The following is a 21,233-nucleotide window of genomic DNA, read 5'->3' as shown; positions in this document are numbered from 1 at the left end:
CTGGCCCCCCATATGCACGTAGAGCTAGTTCTCTACTAATTGTTATTGGTTTTATTTTGGCTTTTTTCTATATCAGACTTTGTTTTGGTATTGTCTTTGGATTTTCCTATGGATATTGTATGGAGTGACATTTTTGATGGATTTTGATATGATATTGGATTTCATTCTACTACGTGCTTGCCTGGACAGGTGAGATCGTTGGATTTGAGCTTTACGAGTGTAGTGGAGTAGGGTGGATTTTGAGTCAGAGTCCTATTGTTATTGATTACTATTTTTTTAACTGCGTGGTTGTGACAGCCAGAGGCTGAATATCTTTATTAACTGCGTGGTGTTTGTTTTTATTTCTGTTATCATTCCAGCCGCCTGTGGCTGATGTATATATGAGATGTAGAAAAGTTTCAGATTGTCCGCCGTACAGGGGAGATGCTGCCGAAATTTCTTCGGACAGGGACTCCTCCGGGGCGTGACAACTACGGTGAAATCGTAGTAACAAGTACCTCTTAGGATAGTTTAGGAGTCACTAATCAGAAGTTGGGATTTAATCCCAACTAACTACACCTGGTACACCCCAACAGAATGGTGTAGTAGAAGGTATAAGAATCTTAAGGAAATGAGTAGATTGATGATGAGTTATTCAGAAAATTACCAAATTTGTTTTAAGGATATACTCTGAAAACGATAGTGAACATAGTACCTTTCAAATCAGAACTCTCTGCTCATATAGAATTGCTGAATAGGTGTAAGCCTATTTTGAAGCATATTCGGATTCGGGTAGTCCAGCACATATGTTGAAGAGAGACAATGATAAGTTGGGAAGGAGTTCACTTGTTTATGAGTTATCCTAGATAAACGAAAGTAGATTTATAGTCTTAAAAATCAGAAGGTTATTGTTAGCATCAATAACTGATTTTTAGAAGAGGACTATATAAATGAACCACAAGCCCATAAGTAAATTTGTTCTTAAGAAAATATAAAGGACACGTCTAATCTAGTACCAACTGTACAAGATGAAATATCACAAGAAACTGCAACACGTATCACAATTGACACACAATTATAGGCAGTGTCTCATCGTAATGGGAGGGTTGTTAAACAACCTAAAAGATTCATGTTTTGAGAAAGACTTTAGACTTGATCTCAAATGAACATGAGTCTGATCCCTGGACATATGACAAAGCACTCCAAGATAAAGATGCATATCTCGGCCAAGAGCAATGAATACAAAATTAGAATATATGTATTCTAATAAAATCTGGAAGCTTGTAGTACCACCAAGTGGTGTAAAAGCCATAGGGTGAAAATAAGTCTACAATAGAAAAAAATGGATAGATGGGAAAGTAGAAACTTTCAAAACAAGGCTTATTAAAAAAAGGGGAAACCTATTATCGGTAGCCATGCTTAATTCTATCCAGATTCTTTTATCTATTGCTGCTCATATAGACTATGAGATTAGGCAAATGGATGATAAGATAGCTTTCCTTTATGGAAGTCTTGAAAAATGCATTCATATAAAGCAACCAGAGAGGTTCATTGCAAAGGGCAAAAGAGCATTTTTTGTTTGTAAGCTCAATCAGTCTATGGACTGAAGCAAGCTTCAAGGTCTTGGAACATCCGGTTGTAATCCAGTCTTATGGATTTAGTTACCAGATAAGTCTTGTGTATACAAGAATTGTGATGGAAGCATGGTGGTATTTCTTGTACTATACGTAGATAACATTCTTGGTAGTTGGAAACAATATCAAAGTGTTGTCGGAAGTAAGGGTATGGTTGTCCAAACAATTTGATATGAAGGACTTGGGAGAATGCATATATTCTTGGGATCAAAGGGATCGCAAGAAAAGAATATATTTTACTTATCCCAAGCTTCATAAATCGAAACAATCTTAGCTCGTTTTAGCATGCAGAACTCCAAGAAAGGTTTCTTACCTTTTAGGCATGGAGTAGCTTTATCTAAAGAGATGTCTCAGAAGACATCAAAGGAAATAAAGGACATGAAGGGAGTTCCTTACGCTTCGGCTGTCGGAAGCCTAATGCATGCTATGAGATCAGAGATCTGTTTTGGGAATAGTTAACAGATATCTAAGTAACCCTGGACAAGGACATTGGACTGCAGTAAAGCATATATTAGTACCTTAGAGGCACTTGAGATTATATGCTAGTTTATTAGGCAGTTAATTTGGTCCCTGTGGGTTGCATAGATTTTGACTTCCAATCGGATAGGGACAATAGAAAGTCGACCTCAGGGTTTTGTGTTTACTTTAGGAGGTAAAGTCATAACTATGGAAGAGTGATAAGCATAGGTGTTTTTCTAGACTCCACCATAGAAGCTTAGTATATGGCAAACCTCTAAGGTAGTCATAAAAGCTGAATGACTCAATAACCTCGAGATAGACTTAGATATGATTTCTGGTTTGTCCAAAGATTATTACAATTTAATGTAATAATATTGGTGCAGTAGCAAATTCAAAGAAACCATAAGTCCATAAGGCAAGTAAACACAATAGAGCGCAAGTACCATCCAATACGAGAAATCGTATAAACGAGGAGAAGTTGTTGCTGCCTAGATTGCATCAGGTGATGTCCTATAGATCCTTTCACTGAGGTCCTTAAGGAAAAAGCTTTTTGATGGGCATGTTGAAGGGTTGGAATCAGATGTATGGCAGCATAGTCTTTTAGTATAAGTGGGAGATTGTTGGAGTGTATACTAAAAGCCTAGCTTTTGTATATACATTTATAAGAATCACATTGGTCAAGTGTCTACATTTGTATATACCAAATGTAGATGTTCAGTTAATTTATATTGTAGATAACATGGTGTGTGGCGTCACACACAGAGGATCATGTTATCAGTACCTTATAAATTATAAACAGTAGCTCACGACCAAGATGGAAAGGAACAAACCATTGGAAGGTCGTAGTGTAATTAGATATTAGTTTATCTTAACTATATAAATTACACTAGTACACTTAGAGTGTATTGAGTAGGACCATTAGACGTCGTTTCTTTTATACTGACTTTATGAAGAAACAAAAACCTCAGTTATTATGGAAGTGCGTGCTCTTAATCCTAATATAATAATAAGCACATATATTTGATATTTATTTCTTTAATTTATCAATGGGTGAGATTTAGTTCGATAAATCAATAAGCCCGATAAGTTGGGAAATGATATCACTTATAGTGTGTGTTGTTGATTATAGAAGGAAACTGTGTCCTAGTGATCTAGGTTGATAATGTTCCCAAGAGGAGCTCATAAAGATTGTCATGTTAAACCCTGCAGGTGGATTTAGTCCGACATGACGATAAGGTTGAGTGGTACTACTCTTGGACTAAGATATTAATTAAATGAGTTGTCAGTAACTCACTTAATTAGTGGACATTTGACATCTTAAACACAGGGAGACTAACACACTCATAATAAGAAGGAGCCCAAAATGTAATTTGGGATTGGTGCGGTAGTTCAATAATAGTTCTTTAGTGGAATGAATTATTATTGATGGAATTAAGTTGTGTGTTCGGGGCGAACACGGGAAGCTTAATTTCATCGGGAGACCAAAACCAATTCCTCCTCTCGGTCCCTATCGTAGCCTCTTGTATATAGAGATTTATACCCACCACATACCCACCTTCTTACCCAACCAATAGGGGCCGGCCAAGCTAAGCTTGAAGCTCAAGCTTAGGGCCGGCCAAGCCTAAAGGTTGGCCTTAAGGTGGCCGGCCAATAGCTTGGAGCCCAAGCTTAGGTGGCCGGCCACATCATATTAAAAGGATTTTTTATTAAAATTATTTCTTATGTGGATATCATAGTTTTAAAAGAGAGTTTAAAAATTAAATCTTTCCTTTTAAAAGCTTTCTACAAAAGATTAAGAAAAGATTTGAAATCTTTCCTTATTTGTAGATTGAAAGGAGATTTTATTTTTAAGAAGACTTTCTTTTTTGACCATGATAATAATTTAAAAGAGAAGTTTAAAAATTAAATATTCTCTTTTATTAGTTTCTACAAAAGATTAAGAAAAGATTTGATATCTTTCCTTATTTGTAGATTGAAAAGAGATTTTAATTTTTAGAGATAACTTTCCTTTTGGAAATTATCCACATGTTTAAAAGAAGAATTTTAATTTCCTTTTTATTAACCAATCATGAAGGGATAAAAATTATTGGAGAAATTTTATAAATTTCTAGAAACAAATTAGGAAGTTTTAATTCTTGTGTGAATTAAATTTTCCTTGTTTTGGGGAATTAGAAGTGGCCGGCCATTATTATTAAAAGAAGAAAATTGTTTTTTAATTAAAATAATTTTTCTTTTTTATGACAAAAGAATTAAGGAATTTTTATTAAAATTTCCTTATTTGCCAAGACCAAGGATTATAAAAGAGGGGGTAGAGGTGCCTTCACGGGTGATCAACTCTATTATTCTTCTCCTCTCTTTTCCTCCTTGGTGGCCGGCCCTAGTTTCTTCCTCTTCTCTTCTTCTTATGGCCGGCGGCAACCTCTATTGGAGCTCTTGATGGTGGCCGGTTCTAGCTAGGAAAAGAAGGAGAGAAAGGTGGTTTTGTTTCTTGCATCCCTTGGAGCTTGGTGGTGGTGGCCGGACCTTTACTTCACTTGGAGAATTGTGGTGGCCGAAACTTGCAAGGAAGAAGAAGGTGCTTAGTGGTTCTCATCTCGGAAGATCGTTGCCCACACAACGTCCGAGGTTAGAAGAGGAATACGGTAGAAGATCAAGAGGTTATTTTTGCTTACAAAGAAAGGTATAACTAGTAATTATTTTCCGCATCATACTAGTTTTTCTTTGTATAGTTATTTATGGAAATACCAAACACAAGAGGCATATGATTATAGAGTTTTCGAAATAGTTTTCTTTTCGAGTTTGTGTTTTCTTCTTTTTCGAATTTGTGATTCGATTGTTCTTTTTGGTTAACCTAGAGTTATTAAAGGAAATAAATATTAGCTTTCCTTAAAAGGCTTTGCCTAGGTGGTGGTGGTTGCTCCCATATCCAAGAAGGCCATGTGCCTCGCCATGCAGTCCTGGAAGCCAATTTTGGAAATTAATATTTATGGAATTAATAACTTAGGTAGATTTGAATCAATAGTGTTAAGTTCCGCTTGCGATTCAAATCTAAACCATTAAGAACATATAAGTTAAATTTGGAATCAATGATGTTAAGTTACGTCTGCGATTTCTAATTTAACTTTTAAAGAACACAATAGGTTATTTAAGGAAAGGTTCGACACTTGTACAAAAAAAATTTGTACAGTGGAACCAGTACGTTTTCCTAGGACTAACCAACAGAAAGAACGCTAGGGGGGTGAATAGCGATCGTTGAAAAATTCGAATTAAAACTAAGTTATGCAGCGAAAAACGAAAGAAACAAACAATGCTAACACAAGTTAGTCTTACTTGGTTCGAAGCCTTCAACGACTTCTACTCCAAGGCCCGCACTCGTCGAGTGCTTTCGTTGGATAATCCACTAACAGTTCACAAAAATGTGTTACAAGATAAGTACAAGAACTAAAAAACAAGGTTACCGACAATAAGGAAAATATGAAAATATGGGTCACTGGTTGTTGGAGGAGCTTAACAGCATCGCATGAGCTTTTTCGGAGCATCGGGCAAGAAGGAAACTTGTAGCAATTGTTGTTTTAAAGTTCTGAGTCGAAGGCCTTTAAATAGGTTCATTCCGAGTGCCTGGAACCCCTCCGAGCACTTGGATCACGTGGCTCGATCAATCGACGCGCTCCACGTCAGCTTGTGGATGATTTTTTGGGTCTGAGCACCCGGATCACCTGGGCGCCTACGACACCCACTGGGCGAGCTTGCTCCGTGCACCCGAACTCCTTCCAGGTGTCCAGACCCTTTTCTTCAGTAGCCTTCTCCCTACAAGAAAAGGTTAGTCTGAGCACTCAAAGGTTATATCTCCCCTGGAAAATAGAGTTAGCACAACATAGAAGATAGGGTAGTAATTAGACCATGTCTTCTTGAGACCAGGATCTAGTCAAGATATCAACTTAGGCTTCCCAAATGAACTTAAGTTGGATTGATGCCTACAGTTCCCTCAACAGGGAATGCGTCCTCACTGGATCTCTCCTCCAGTTGCTTATCTTCACTTACCAACTGTAATTACTTGACTTGCCTCTGACCCACCAAGTCTTTCCGCCAATTGTCAGGTCCGGTAACCCAACTGGACTTCGACCGGTTGTCAGGTCCCGTGGACCCAACCGGACTTCCCGCCAGATATCAGGCCCCACAGGCCTATCTAGACTTCCCACCAGCTATTAGACCCGCAGACCTATCTGGATTTCAGCCTGATGTCAGGTCCTTCAGACCAGTCAACTCTTGCACACTTCGTAAAGTAGTTAGACAAACAACACATCTAACTTTAACTTATTTATCATACATTAAAAAATAGATTATTAGTGCAACCTGCACCAACAAAGTATACTAGAGCCCAAGGATGGGCATAGGGGGTTACGAAGAACTAGCCATTTAAAATAAAGAAATCGGGAAGAAACAACGCATAGATTCAACAAAGGAAGGAGAGGAGAACCTTACTGAGAAAGGTCGCTGGAGAAGAAGGGGAGAAGTAGAAGTCGCAGAGACTGCTCGAAGAGGAAGGCGCAATGCATGGTGAAGACGACAGCGAGCAAAGGGAGGTTTATAAACCTCGTGGTTGATCGCCCACAACCGTCCGATCAAGGGTTGCGTAAAACTAGGATGAAATCTGGCCATAGAATTCGAAAAGGTGCCTATCATATCACGAGTGGATATCTGCCTGTCACGTCAAACGTGCGGTGGCATAAAGTGGGACACGTAGCAGTCGGCTACTGGAAGGAATTAATGAGCATTAATTAAAAGGTATGACCACGTGCTCAGCTATAATTATTGAGGATTTGTACGGTTTCCCAGAAATTGGGACGACGTCAGCCAGTATCATAGGGCACTCCTCCAAGAGAGTGCAAGGAAAAGAGAAAATTCGCTAAGTGTAGTCGTCAACTGTCCTGAGTGGCACAGATATTTGATTATCACATAGCCGAGCACTCGATTCACCATCAGCCTTATGAGGTGTGACCTGAGCAGCAGCTACCAACCCAGGGCAGCGAAATGAAGCCGAACGACGATGATATGTAATCCGATTAGAAACTTGAGGGCACAGATGGTCCGATCGGACATGGAGGTCACCAAAGACCCTACTTGTCTAGTCAGCCAGACTTGCAGCCTCCTTCGACAAGACTTGAGGGGAAGGCTTGTGATGTAGTGATAAAGGTGGTCCCTCCCGGTATGGGTCCACTGCCTAGGTGGAGGTCAAAGTCTAGGTCGCCAACGCCAGGGTGTCAAAGGGATCACCTATGGAGGCCGAGCGGAGGTCGACCGCAAGGGTCGGTCGGGCAAACAATGGAGGTCAACCACAAGGGTCAATCGGGCAGACAATGCCCGATCGACAATGGGCTTGATCGAGCTGACCACCCACCTAGCTCGGAACAGTATGGTAAGATCTTCAGATGCTTAGTACGGAGCGGCAGAACACCAATTGACCAAAGCGCTTGTCTGATCAAGAAGCGGCAGCTTACTATACCCAATCGTTGCAAAGAAGAACAACCAAGGCTGACCAAGCGGAGGAGTATGGGATTGTTGACCTATCTCGCTCCAAGGCAGCCTACTATACCCAATCTCGCTCGATCGCTCAGCAAGATTGTTGACCTATCTCGGGATATCCTTTTGAAAGATAGGGCCGCCGACATAGGGCATGGTCAACAAGCAGATCATACAACGACAAATCAGAGGGTGTACCCACGACCAATTGGAGAACGTGTCTATGATCACGTGTCCACGATTAATGGGAGAGCGTGTCCATGACCACGTGTCCATGACTAATAGAAAAATGTACTCACACCTCGAAAAGCGCCCACATCACCCACCAGGGCATTATATAAAGGGGTCCGTACACCGGCAAATGTATACATTATTCACCATTTATGCTTGTGCTACTGTTGCTCCGTCTTCTTCGTGCTGATGACTGACTTGAGCGTCGGAGGGCCAACGCCGAAGACCCCTTCCCTGGCTCGACACTGACATTTTTTATGCTTGTAGATCAGAGCGTGATCTATATTCTGTTAATGCAACAATCACATCCTCAGTTTTCTATCTCTACGATTTTCAAACAGAATCAATACAAATCTACAATTACAAGATCGCTTAATGAGTTTGTTTCTTTATGGTATAAATCAGTATGTTACAAAATAATGTGTCAACCCATAAAATAGCGAAATACAATTCAACATCCACTTCTATGTGTGATTTCATAATCGATGCCTAAATGGATCGGATTGAATTAATCAATATTGAGAGGTACTATTATTATTTTTTTTGGTAGCTTAAATGCCTAAACTCCACAGAGTGAAGCATGTTACCAAACACTGTCTAAATAAGAAAAAATTGCTACAACAGTGATCTCGGGCGTCTCTATTTAAATGGAACTGATTAGTATGTTCATGCTCAAGCTCAAGCTCATGAACTCAACTCGGAGAGCCAAAATGTCAGCTAAGATTATTCTGATCATTGCTGCTTCAATTGCCGTCATTTCTTCTATTTGTGTGTCGTCTTCTGACCCAGGCCTTCTTCAAGATTTTTGTGTTGCCGATTTCACCAGTAACGGTATAGACACACATACACTACAACTCACACTTCTTTTCTTGATGATATGAGCTAGTTTATATATATATATATATATATTTATATGCATGGGTAAATTAATTATGATTTTACGTTGGTGTTGTTATATATGGATCAGGAAATTTAACCGTCCCTATATATTTTTTTTAAAAAAAATTTGTTTTCTTTGTTGATTTTATAATTATATTTATACGGATATTTATACATATAGTTTTGGTCTTTTGCAGTGTTCGTAAATGGGTTCCCATGCAAAGACCCGCTCCTGGTCACCTCCGATGACTTCTTCTACTCCGGCATTGACCAGCCGCGAAGCACCGACAACCAGCTGGGCTCCAACATTACGATTGTAGGAGTGAATCGCATCCGAGGCCTGAACACATTGGGCATCATCATCGCCCGCATCGACTACGCTCCCGGCGGCCTCAATCCGCCCCACTACCACCCCCGCGCCTCCGAAGTCTTCACCGTCATCGAGGGCAACCTCTTCGCCGGCTTCATCACCACCAACTCCGATATCGGCAACACTCTATACGCCAAGAAGCTGCAGAAGGGCGACATCTTCGTCTTCCCCCAGGGACTCATCCACTTCCAGTTCAACATCGGCAGCAAAAGGCATTATATTAATTGTTTCTAATTCTTTCTTTAAAATTAAATAGAAATTATATTATTTTCATTCATTCATCCAATATAATTAATTAACATGCTCACCGTCGCCGGCGATGACAGGGCTGTGGCGACTGCGGCGTTCGGGAGCCAAAGCCCGGGGCTGATGACGGTGCCGAACGCCGTGTTCGGGTCAAACCCGCCCGTGCCTGCCGTCATCCTGGCCAAGGCGTTCCAGCTTAACACGACCACCATCGAGTGGCTTCAGCAACAAAACTGGGTCAAAAACTTTAATTATTAGTTAATTAATACTGCGTCTATTAATTAATTTGCACCCAATATATAATAATATGGGTTAAATAATAAAGTGTTTGAGATATTATGCATTTGATATGTATGCGTGTAATGCTTGGGCCTGGGCAGGCCCCCTTGTAAATTAATGAAGTCAATGGCAGTGGCTTTCTTTATTAATTTTACTATTTTTATTTTTTAATAAGTAGTTAAATAATATATTATAGATAATACGTATAGTTAATAATTTTTAATTTTATGTTCATTACTCTTTGCTAAAAGAAAGGTATACGCATTTTTTATTTGGAAACAAAATGGTACGTATTATAATGAATATTTAAATTAAAATGATGAATGATTGATTATTTTTTACCTCAGCAAATATTCCTTTTCTCAGTGGCTTCGGCAACCTAATTAATTATTTTCTTATGCAATAAATCCAATAATTTTACCGCTACTCTCAACGACTGCACTTAAAAATAAGATAAAATAAAATATTAATAAAATTTAGTAGTAGCTGAATGCACCTACTACATAATGTAGGTACTTTCGAGTTTATCTTTTAGAATTGTATATATAATTTTAGTTAAAAAATATTAGGGTGCTTTGATTTAGGTTTTTTTTTATTTTTTAGAAAATATGTATTTTTAAAAAAAAATGATATTTAATTTGTATTTTTCATATCTATTTTTTAAAAAAATAGATAGTACTTTTAAAAAAAAATCTAAAAGTATTTTTTATTTTCTAAAAAATATATATTTTTTAGAAAATAAAAATAAAACATGCAGAAACAAACACACCTTTATATTTATAGAGATTTGAAAATTCAGACTTATATATAAGATTTAATTCATTAAATTGGTTTTACTGATGAAGCCACGGTGAGGCTGTGTCTAAATTTTTTTATGAAAAAAAATACACGAGTAATTCAGTGAGATGTCTTAGATAATCGTTTAAACCACATCTATGCTTTGGACGATCACACGATTATCACGTGATTTTTGGGAAAGATAAAATAGAAAATGAATTCACACAAGCCTATATGATTTGGACAATCCTAAAACCACCTATGCATTTAGATAAATCGTATAACCTACTACATGGATATATATCTCTATGTATATATAACTAATGCAAGTTCTTCTGCAACGAAAAGCTAGAGTAGAATAATAGGTAAGATTAGTTGCTTAGTGGAATAAAAAAATCAAAAATAATATTTTCTTTATTTAGAATGCAAAAGAAAAGAAGAGCCCCAAACATGAGTTACGTTGAATTATTTCATATGGCCTGAAATTTCTCAAGCAACGTTATAGTAATTATTCCTATCTAAGATAGTTGTCAAGTGAATCAACGAAGACTACTATTATATATGGAGAAGGTTGCAGATGATGATATGAGGGCAAAGGAAACTCATAAAGTTTTTATAAACACTTAGCAAGATGATGAACGCTTACGTTGTCATGCCTTTCGGAGAAACGACTACATTGTTCATGTCTTTCGGAAGAAATTGCCATGTTACCTATGTATTCAAGGAGAAACGGTTCAACGAGCCACGTAGAATGTAGATTCCAACCGAAGGTGGCTAAGCTGAAGGAACATGCTGACCAGGATGAAAGGGTCGGGTGACCTAATTGATAGAGTCGGATGACCCAATAAGAGGAGTTGGGTGACCAAGTAGGAGGAGTCGGTGGACTTCAAGGGGCATGTTGACCAAGTCAGAAGTATCAAATGACCAAGTAGGAGAAGATGGGTGGATATGAAGGAGCTTGTTGAGCAAGTCAAAGGAGTCGGGTGACAGGATGATGGAGTCGGGTGATCGAGTAGGAAGAGTCGGGTCACCGAGTAGGAGAAGTCTAGTAGACCTAAAGGAGCTTGTTGACCAAATCGAAGGAGTCTGGTGGATCACTTTGACCTCCATCTCTGCTGACCCCCCTCCCCCTAAGTTTAGTTTAAGGAGGTCCGAGTCCGATTGACTCGACGGACCTGGTCATAGCTCGACCACTAGCTTGCCCGTGCTAAGGGATGACATGGCATCACTGTTTCATTGCCTTGCTCTCTGTACACCTCAATAATACACAAGCCATGAGCCATTAACGCAAGCAATACATGTGATGACGTATCAGGGTCATAATTGGTATGTCTTATCTTATAATTAATGCTGACAATTTAGAGAATGATGTGTGTCAAGGCCACGCCGGGAGATTGGCTCGAGATGACGGTTGAGATTTTATGAATTTGGGTGCGTGGTCCAATGACCGACTGCAATAGTCCACCTTTTGTCTCCCAAATCTGACAGTTGACATTTTGACCTCTAACTATATTAGGGTTGGTGACGAAGGAATCCTATGACATTTGTCATTCCATTTGTCTTCAAGCTCCATCCATGGTGATCTCTGTAACCTCGCGAACTCCCTTTTCTCTATAAGTTTTTTCTTTGCCCTTGTTCTCTTGCCTCTAACACCCCTCTCATCTTCTATTTCCCTATTATCGAGTTGATAAAAGGATGTTGAAAGCTTTTCCACTTTTAGGTACTTAGACCAAATACAATTACAATTTAAGATTCATGCCAATCACAACTTGGTAATCCCCAATGCTTTAGACCATCCGCATCCACCATTAAGCTTTGTTACCTTCTTTATATGTGAACTGTTGAGCGACCTATGATTTCTTGTCCCGACCTTCTTCTCTGTGATCTTCGAGACTTCCACATCCCTCTTAATCACTTGGCTCCCAACTTGTTTCAAAGCATGCTTTGATTATTATCTTTCGCATGTACCAAATTCTCCTCAATCCTCAAGCCTTTCACTACTTTTATCTTAAGAAAATGGAGGTTGGGGTCTTTTACTTCATGGTGAGGTATGGATGCAGTTTCCAAGGGAAAACCTAAACCTCTCACAAAGGATGAATCTCATTACTTATTCATTCCTCCTCCCACTCTATTCTCTTGGCCGACTGACTAGCAGATGGAGTTGTCGAAACCACAAACTCTAGGGCAGTTTAAGCTAGAATCCACTTATGTGGTGGCTATAGACAATCTGGCTAACCTTGACTTCAATGTGAATTTGTTGCTTGAAGAGGGTCTTCTCTTTTATTTCAGATTGAGCCCAATTGGTATGAGTTTTAGTGCTCCTTCAGTAAGAGTTTACCTATCTTATTCTATTGTGATAAGTAATTGAAAGTTTTCCTTTTTTTGTAGCTCAAACAATTTTGAAAGCGTCCCTCGACCAGTACCTGAAACTGATTGAGTTTGAGTTTGGAGAGCACGGAACCCTGCCCACTGGCTCCTTGGGTGATGCAGCTGTGAACACAAGGGAGTTGTCGTCGCCCCATCCTTTGATGCTAGTAGTTCCTCACTCCTTCGATGAGTCGGGGGAGCCACTAAGGATAAATAGAAAAAGACATCGACTGCAGGGTCCTTTGACTGAATCAAGCTTGCCAGTAGCTGCCTTGATGTCCGATCATCTTATCGAGGCAAGATCCCCACTGGTCGAGCCAAGCTCCCATCCTAGAGAGTCGAGGTCTCAACAAGTAGAGGTAAACTCGGCATCTCATCCCGTCAATGCGAGTTCTTCATGTCTACCTCACGATCCCGTCTCCTCAATCCCCTCCTAAGGCAACCTTCCATCGAGCTCCGCTAGTTGCCCCAAGTTGTCATCGTCGTGCCAAAGGGCAGGTGGGGGCTCGCCTTCAATATGGAGTGTGCCTCTAGGATAGGAGATATCCAAAGAACCTTGTTCCTTCGTCACGATAAGGTTAACCGGCCATATGGCAAGGATTTGGATTAACACTGATGAGGTAGCAAAGCACAAATTCTTTAGGTCTCTGGCAAAGTTGGTAGCTCTGGACTCAACTAAGGTAAGAACTAGTTGGCTTTATTATATTGAGCTAAGGTCATTATTCAAGTTGTGAATAAATTCTTGTAGTTGTGGGCCAAGATGATAGAGCTAACCTCTTGATTCCCTAACTTTCTTTGATCCCACTTAGCCATGAAAGCTCGGTTGGATGAGCTAGAGGCCTAGCAAATCCCTCCTAATTCAAGAATTGGAGGACGTGAAGGCAGAAGCAGAGTAACATAAGGTTGAGGTCATAGTCCAAATAGAACAATTGCGTTTGATATAGTAGAAGCTAAACACGACCAAGATTGAGGCGACGCCCCTCGGAGGGAAGTTGGACAAGTTCCAAATCCGCCTGAAGAAATTGGATTCGCATGCCTCCTCAAAGAAGAAACGACATAAAAATACCTCAGATAATCTCTTGATTGGTCACCTCAACCTACCCATTACTCTGATGATATATGACCGAGGTGAAGGTCTGCTAAATGCCAAAACTTTCATATCACTTCTTGAGTTTGCACTCATGAAACTACCAACTATTGTCAGATACCAACTTACGTGGGATGTTATATTGACAGATGTTGTTCTTCCATAAGAACTTGAGTATGACTTCTTTTGTTATCTGAGCTAACGACTTAGCCACCATTTATTTGGAGAAATAGTCGATCACCACTAAGAAAAATTTCTTCTAGCTAGGTCCGATTAGGAAGGAGCCAACAATGTCCACTTTTCATTGGCCGAAGGGGCAGGAAGCGGTGGACACTTTAATAACTAAGTAGGAGATCAAGAAAGATTTTGATGCTACTACCAGTTGACATAGGTTCAAACGAGCTGAGTGGTGTCCGCCTATAGAATTGGCCAGAAGTAGCCCACCAGCAAGACCTTCCTAGCTAGAGTCCAACCGGTCACATGATTATCACAACTTCCTTGGTGGATTTCGCGCATGACATACTCGGTGTCTTTGGTGCCAAGGCATCTGAATAGATCAAGAGAAAGCATTCTTGTATAAATAGTCCCCGATTAGAGTGAACCAAGTTGCCCGCCGTTTGAGAAGTAGATTCTGTCTTGGGTGGTTGGGCAGAGTCCCTTCAAGTAGGAGATAAATGGAGTTTGCAAGTCAACTGAGTTATTAAGGTCAGTGTCTAGCCGACCTGCACGATTAACTAAACTCAGGTGATTGGGGCATCCAAGCTCCATATAGCCAAGACACTAGTCATTTAGCAAATTCATTTGTCTTTTGATTGTCAGCTAAGGGTATCTTCTAGAGGACAACCTCGTGAAACTTGACTCTCAACTTTTCGAAAGCCTCAACATAACCTCAAAGTCGATCATTCTTGTTCAAACATTTTTTCAAGTTGTTGTGTGGCTATTTGGGAGTCAAAGTAAATGATAACTCGAGATGTACCAAACTGTTTGGCAGCTCGAAGCCCGATCGATAGTGCTTCGTATTTAGCCTTATTATTGGAGGCTTGGAAGTTTAGAGGGATAACTAACTGTCACACCTTTTCCTAAGGTGAAATCAGTAACACCCATATTCCACTATCTCGCTTCGTACCTGACCCATCTATGAAGATTCTCCAAGTCTCCTTCAACTACTAACTTGGGTCTTGGTTAAGAAGTCAACCAATGCTTCTGCCTTGATGGGTATCCTGGGCTGGTATCAGATGTTATACTTGTTGAGTTCGATTGTTCATTTGATCAGTCATCCTAAGGTCTCAGTATTAGTTAATATCTGTCCCATGGTGCTATTGGTAAGCACGATGATGGATGTGATAGAAAATACGATCGTAATTTATGGCTCGTCATGACGAGAGCCAGAGCTAATTTTTCCAAAGTAGAATATTTAGTCTTAATATCTTTCAGAAGGTGGTCAACAAAGTAAATAAGATGTTTGGTGTTATTTTCCTATTGGAGTAGAACTGAGATGACTGTTCCTTCGGCTACAGCCAAGCAGAGCCAGAGCTTTTCCACAACGATAGGCTTAGAAAGAAGAGGCAACCAAGCTAGGTATGTCTTAATCTATGTGAAGGTCTACTCACATTTATCATTCCACTCGAAACAAGTTGAATTCTGGAGAACTTTGAAGAAAGGCAAACTCTTGTTGGCTAACTTGGAGATAAATCGGAAGAGTGTTGTGACTTAACCGACTAATTTCTATGTCTCTTTGAGGTTCTTATGAGAGAGCATATTTTAGTGCCTCGACTTTTTCGGGATTGACTTCAATTTCTTATTTAGTTATGATGTATCCAAGGAAATGTCAACTTTTGACTATGAACAAGCACTTATTCAGATTCATCTTGAGACTATATTGGCGCAGTGTACCATAGGTCTCCTTGATGTGGCTAATCAAGGTCTCAGCCTAGGTACTCTTGATCATAATTATAGGATCAAATTTGATAATAGAGAGGGTGAATAACATTATAAATTTATGAGTAGATAATAAAGAAATAATTGAATCAATAGAATTGTACAACAGAAATAAAAATTACTTAAAGTTATTCAATCAAGTATAGCAAAGCAATGTAAACATGCAAAAGACTTAACTAACAATTGAGAATACAAGTAGTTGATTAACCAAATTGGAGACATAGGCACACGCGGTAATTATAAAAAATATGATTTTTATTTTTATTTTTTTCTTTCCAGAAAGCCTTTGGAGGTGGAAAAACCATACCAAAAAAATCTAAAAAGTTATGAATAAACACAAAAATATGGCAATACAAAAACAAACGAAACTGTTACTCTAAGTGTCGTCGATCATAAATGAAGTGTGAATTGTAGCGTATCATCATCGCAGCATTGAACACACTAGAATAAATAAGAGAATGAGTGAATGAGTGATTTCAAAACTCTTCCTTGAAGCTCTTTTTATAGCACTTGTTCGGTCGCAAAGAGGCTCCTCGGTTGCCTAGTAGGTGTTGACATGATTATAACTTTTATCCGTTAGATAACGTTAATGAAACTCTCCGGTCTCTTGGAAGCCCTCTGATGGCCTGAAGAGGGATCAACCTTGATCTTGCTCCCACTTGCTTGGATTGTTGATAACATCATCTCCTGGTCGCTTGGAAGCTACTTCGGGCACCTATATCCCCCGGTCGCCTAGACCCGAATATGGTCGTCTGGACCCTCTGAATTCCCTCATAGAAAGTTATCACTAGTTAGTCGTCCGGATTCCCTCCGGTCACATGGAACCGTCAAATCTTGCTTCCTTACACTAGTTACATGTAATGAATATGATTGAAAATGTTAAGTTGCTAGCACTTACTTTATGTCTAGACACTCAACCCCTAGCTAGCTCATCTAGATTGAGTTACCAAACTATAACTCCTAATTGATTCCATTGGATTTTTTTTTACCAAGATTCATCTCCTAGCTTACTCCACTTGGACTTGCCCACCAAGGTTCATTTCCCAGCTTACTCTACTTGGTCTTTGTCCACCAAACCTTAAATCCCAACTAGCTCAACTTGAACTTGATTCACTTAGCACTCAGTAAAGACTTTCTTGCTTGGTTCCAACTAAAATTTAACTCATGCTTGACTCCCAATTAGGTCTTTAGTTGCCTAGTTCCATTAGGATTTAGTCACTGTCTAACTCCCAACCAGGACTTCACCACTTGTTAAGTAATTTGCACTTGCACACTTGACACAAATTATTATATCATAACTAATCTAACTTTAACCTTAATCATATATCAAAATTCTGGGTTAAATATTATTCTCTCAGTACCAATAATCTTTTCCTTTTTATAGTATGAAAATTATATTTAAAGTTAGTAAAATATGAGTTTGGAATTCAAAATTTATATTCATTGTATGATAAAATTATCATTAATGTAGTCATATATGATATAACTCTTCCTTAATTATATAAGGTTTGTTTAAATTGAAAAGATAAAATCAATTTTAAAATTTTTCTTAACTTTAACCCCTTATTTTTACCTCTCTCTCCTTTTTCATATATCAAAATGGATTAATTTGAAAATAAAATATAATAAATCAAGGCATATAGTTAACTGTAAATGCAAGATTAATTAAATTAATCAAGCGAATATACAACTTGCATAATTTACAATGAGATTAGTCAATTGTGAAAGAGAATACGTCAAATCATAGTCAAACATTTAAACCAAATAAGATAAATACAAGTCAAAACAAAGTCAAGCACAGTCAACATGAGTCAAAATAAGATAAGTCAACATGAACAAGACAAGTCATATGTTAAGTCAAACTACCGGTCCATAAAAGTCAATTAAGTCAACTTCAAGTCAAAATAGAAATTAAGATATCAGTTCAAATAAAATGATAGATGATGGACCTAAACATAAGTAGGCTAAGGTTAATATCCAACCTATGTTTGAGTGCATATAAAAAGAGTGAAAGGGTCACTCAGTAGAAAGATCTACGGTGTTAATAGGTAAAATGCATGAATAGATGACCTCGTACAAGACATAGTTCTCAGCTTAGAGCTGGACGAAGGTAAAGTTGATGACAGTTGGAGTCCATTCGCCACCCAAAAGGTAAGTGTAAATGCAGTCCAAAGTAATATCAGCGGTCCAAATTTTTAAAGAGTTTTTTTAAAAGAATTTTTAAAATAATTTTTTTTAAAAGAATTTTTAAAATTAATTCTTAAAAAAATTTTGAAGAATTTTTAAAGATTTTTTTAAAATTGATTTTAAAAGAATTTTTAAAATTAATTTTTAAAGAATTTTTAAAATTGATTTTTAAAGAATTATAAAATGAATTTTTAAAATAATTTTTAAGATAATTTTTTGAACTTGAATTTTAATTTGATTTGGTTTAGTTTAATTTTAATTAGATCTAATTCATTTCTGATTAGATTTAATTTAATTTGATTTTATTCGATTCGATTTGATTTGGTTCTATTCGATTCGACTCGATTTGGTTCGATTCGATTCGATTTGGTTCTATTCGATTTGATGTCTTTAATCATCTCACCCAATCTAGATTTTCAATTAGGGAATTCTATAATTTTTGTGAGATGAGTTAGATTTAGTTTCAGGGTTTGGTTTAACTTTGTGTTAGATTCAGGTTTAGCTTTGGATTCAACAAATAGACATTCTCTGGATAAACTTTTGGGCTATGGTGAGTCACTTGGATATCATTAAAGTAAACATGCCTTCGAGATTTTCCAAATAGTCCTATCCACTGAACTTAGTACAAAACCTTAGTCTAACTGGTTAGGATTCGTAAAGGGTAGCTTTGATTAGTTCCACTAAGCCAAATGCATCAGGTCTAAGCCATATCTTCCTAGACATGCATAGACATAGTTTCCCTAACGTACTATCATCCAAAACTTCACTAGTACCGTTGGTCAAGTTAAACTAGTTTCCCTTTGAACTAGTCCAATTACCCTACCGGGTAGATTGATTTTGGTTATCCTGTCGGGTAGGTTAATTTTGGAGGTGTCAACTATTCTGAAGCCTCCCCTGAATAGTTGGTCTGTTATTTTTAAATTTTAGGTTTGTGTCTGTTACTTTTATAACTATATTTAACTTGATGATAATCTGATTTTTGATGGGTTCTTAAATTTTTTGATTTTATTGATCTAGGTTTGTGTTTTGGTTTTTGATTAGATTTTATATAGTATATTTTATCTCTATGTATGTAATACTGGTTAATTCCTACTTGCGTGGTTAAGCACGCTTTCGGAACCCACGCTTATTTTGTTGTTTATGTTGAGTTATTAATGATTTAAATGTTTTATTTGAACTTGACTTGTAGCCAAGTTCGGTTTTATTATAGACTACTTTTTGAATATTTAAAATTAGATCTAAGTTCTTAGATCTTGTTGTAAATTTTTCTAACATACTTTTTAATTTATTAATTTCTATTTTTAGTGTTAAATTTTTCTCCTCAAGTGTTAGGTCTTGAGTTGGATTAGAATTTATGATTTGTTCCTTGAGGTTTTGGTTTTCCTCAAAGAGCAATTTATTTTCATTTTATTTTACTGTTAATTTTTTATTTAAACAAGCAATAATTCTAAAAAAAAATTATTCAAATTAAAACATACCTCTTCGGGACCTTCGGAAACGAGTACAGACTCGTGGCTCGATTCGGGTTCGGACCTGTCTTCTGATTCGTCCTCCGATTCTTCTTTAAGGGCCATCAACGCGAGGTGACTCTGGTATTTCTGATCTTCGGCCTCCGATTCTTTTGATGACGAGTCGTCCCAGGTTTCTTTGAGAGCCTTCCTCTTGGATGTCTTCGATTTGTTGCTCTTCAATCTCGGACACTCGTTCTTGTAGTGGCCTTTCTTGTTGCACCCGAAGCAAGTCACGTTCCTTGGTTCGGCTGGGGAATTGATCTCTTGCAGGTCCTTTTTGCTAAATATTTTCTTCCTCCTGGTGAACATCTTCCTTACCAGGTTCACCAGGTACTCTTCATCTTCAAAATCTTGGTCGGACTCTTCTCCTGGTTCAGGCTTGGTCTTTTTTTTTTCCTTGGAGGGGCCTGCAAGCAAAGCGATACCTTTCTCTGACCCGACGTTAGTCTGCTCATGTAATTCTAATTCACAAAACAATTTGTTGAGTTTTAACTTAGATAAATTTTTTGAAATCTTGTAGGCATCCACGATAAATGCCCACAAGGTATTACATGGAAAGCATTCAATGCGTACCTAATTAGATTGCGATTCTCCATTTGGTGGCCTATTGCATGGAGTCCATTGAGGATGTCTTTGATCTTCACATGTAGTTGACTCGCTGTTTCTCCTTCCTGCATTTTAATATTAAATAATTTATTTAAAAGGAGATCGCGTGTTGTTACCTTGGCATCGCTCGCTCCTTCGTGTAGTTTGATCAGCTTGTCCCATAATTCTTTCGCGTTTTGGTGTGGTCCTACTCAGTTCAGCTCTTCCTTCGTCAGCCGGCATTGCAGCGTGTTGAGAGCCTTGAAGTCTGTAGAGGATTTCTTTCTCATGTCCGGAGTCCACTGTTCCGGGTCCAGTGGATTTTCAGAGTTGTCGACCGGCACCTTGTAGCCTCTGGTGACACTGAACCATTGATCGAAATCAGTCTTCAGGTAGACCTCCATCCGCTTCTTCCGGTACGAAAATTATCCCCGTTGAATAGGGGGGATGTATTATGCTGAAGCCTTCAATTTGAGACATATTTATCCTGCACACAATTAAACAAAAGAAAAAATATCTCAAGACTTAGTCTTGGATTAGCAGTGCAGAATAAAGTTAAAGAAAGAAACTAAATTGGTGTTGCACCAATTCAACTTAATTACTATGAAAAATTTCCAAAACTAGCAATAACACCAACTTGGATTTATAGCGCAAAACTGAAAACAAAAAAAAAAACAAATTTCACCCCTGTCTGATTGGTGGTTGCACCAAATCATAGCGGTACCTGCTCTGATACCACTTGTTGGATCATGAATTTGCTAGAAGGAGGGGGGGTTGAATAGCGATTAAAAAATTTAGCGAGAGTACGTAGTGGAATAAACACGAAAACAACAACGCTAACACAAGTAATTTTTACTTGGTTCGGAGCCTTCGACGACTCCTACTCCAAGGCCCACACTCGTTGAGTGCTTTCATTAGGCAATCCACTAGCCATTCAAAAAGTTGATTACAAAAGTAGAGTACAGAAATGCTAGTAAAAATAATACCGATAATAGTTTAGAAGAAAAAAAACAGCACTTGTCGGAGAGGATTCGTAGCGTCGCAGGAGCACAACAGAGCAATTGATGGGAGATCTTGTTGTTTGTTGTTCTTTGCTCCAGGCCTCACCCTCCTTATATAGGAGGCTCGGGGCACCCTGATCCCTTCCAGGGGCTGGAGTGTGACGTAGCTCATCCACACATGAA

General features: G+C 38.4%; 1 protein-coding gene across 1 annotated transcript; it reads left to right on the top strand.

Annotated features, from left to right (window-relative positions):
* Positions 1-8,506: 8,506 nt before the first annotated feature.
* On the top strand, positions 8,507-9,719 carry LOC122013040 (putative germin-like protein 2-1). The gene is made up of 3 exons (XM_042569576.1): positions 8,507-8,654; positions 8,900-9,284; positions 9,399-9,719. Exons 1-3 carry the CDS (start codon positions 8,510-8,512, stop codon positions 9,574-9,576), a joined length of 708 nt encoding a protein of 235 aa, XP_042425510.1. The 5' UTR covers positions 8,507-8,509; the 3' UTR covers positions 9,577-9,719.
* Positions 9,720-21,233: the final 11,514 nt, after the last annotated feature.

The sequence above is a fragment of the Zingiber officinale genome, chromosome 1A, assembly GCF_018446385.1.
Source record: "Zingiber officinale cultivar Zhangliang chromosome 1A, Zo_v1.1, whole genome shotgun sequence".
Lineage (NCBI taxonomy): Eukaryota > Viridiplantae > Streptophyta > Magnoliopsida > Zingiberales > Zingiberaceae > Zingiber > Zingiber officinale.
The sequence above is the reverse complement of the archived record's forward strand: the minus strand, read 5'-3'. Positions and strand labels throughout refer to the sequence as shown.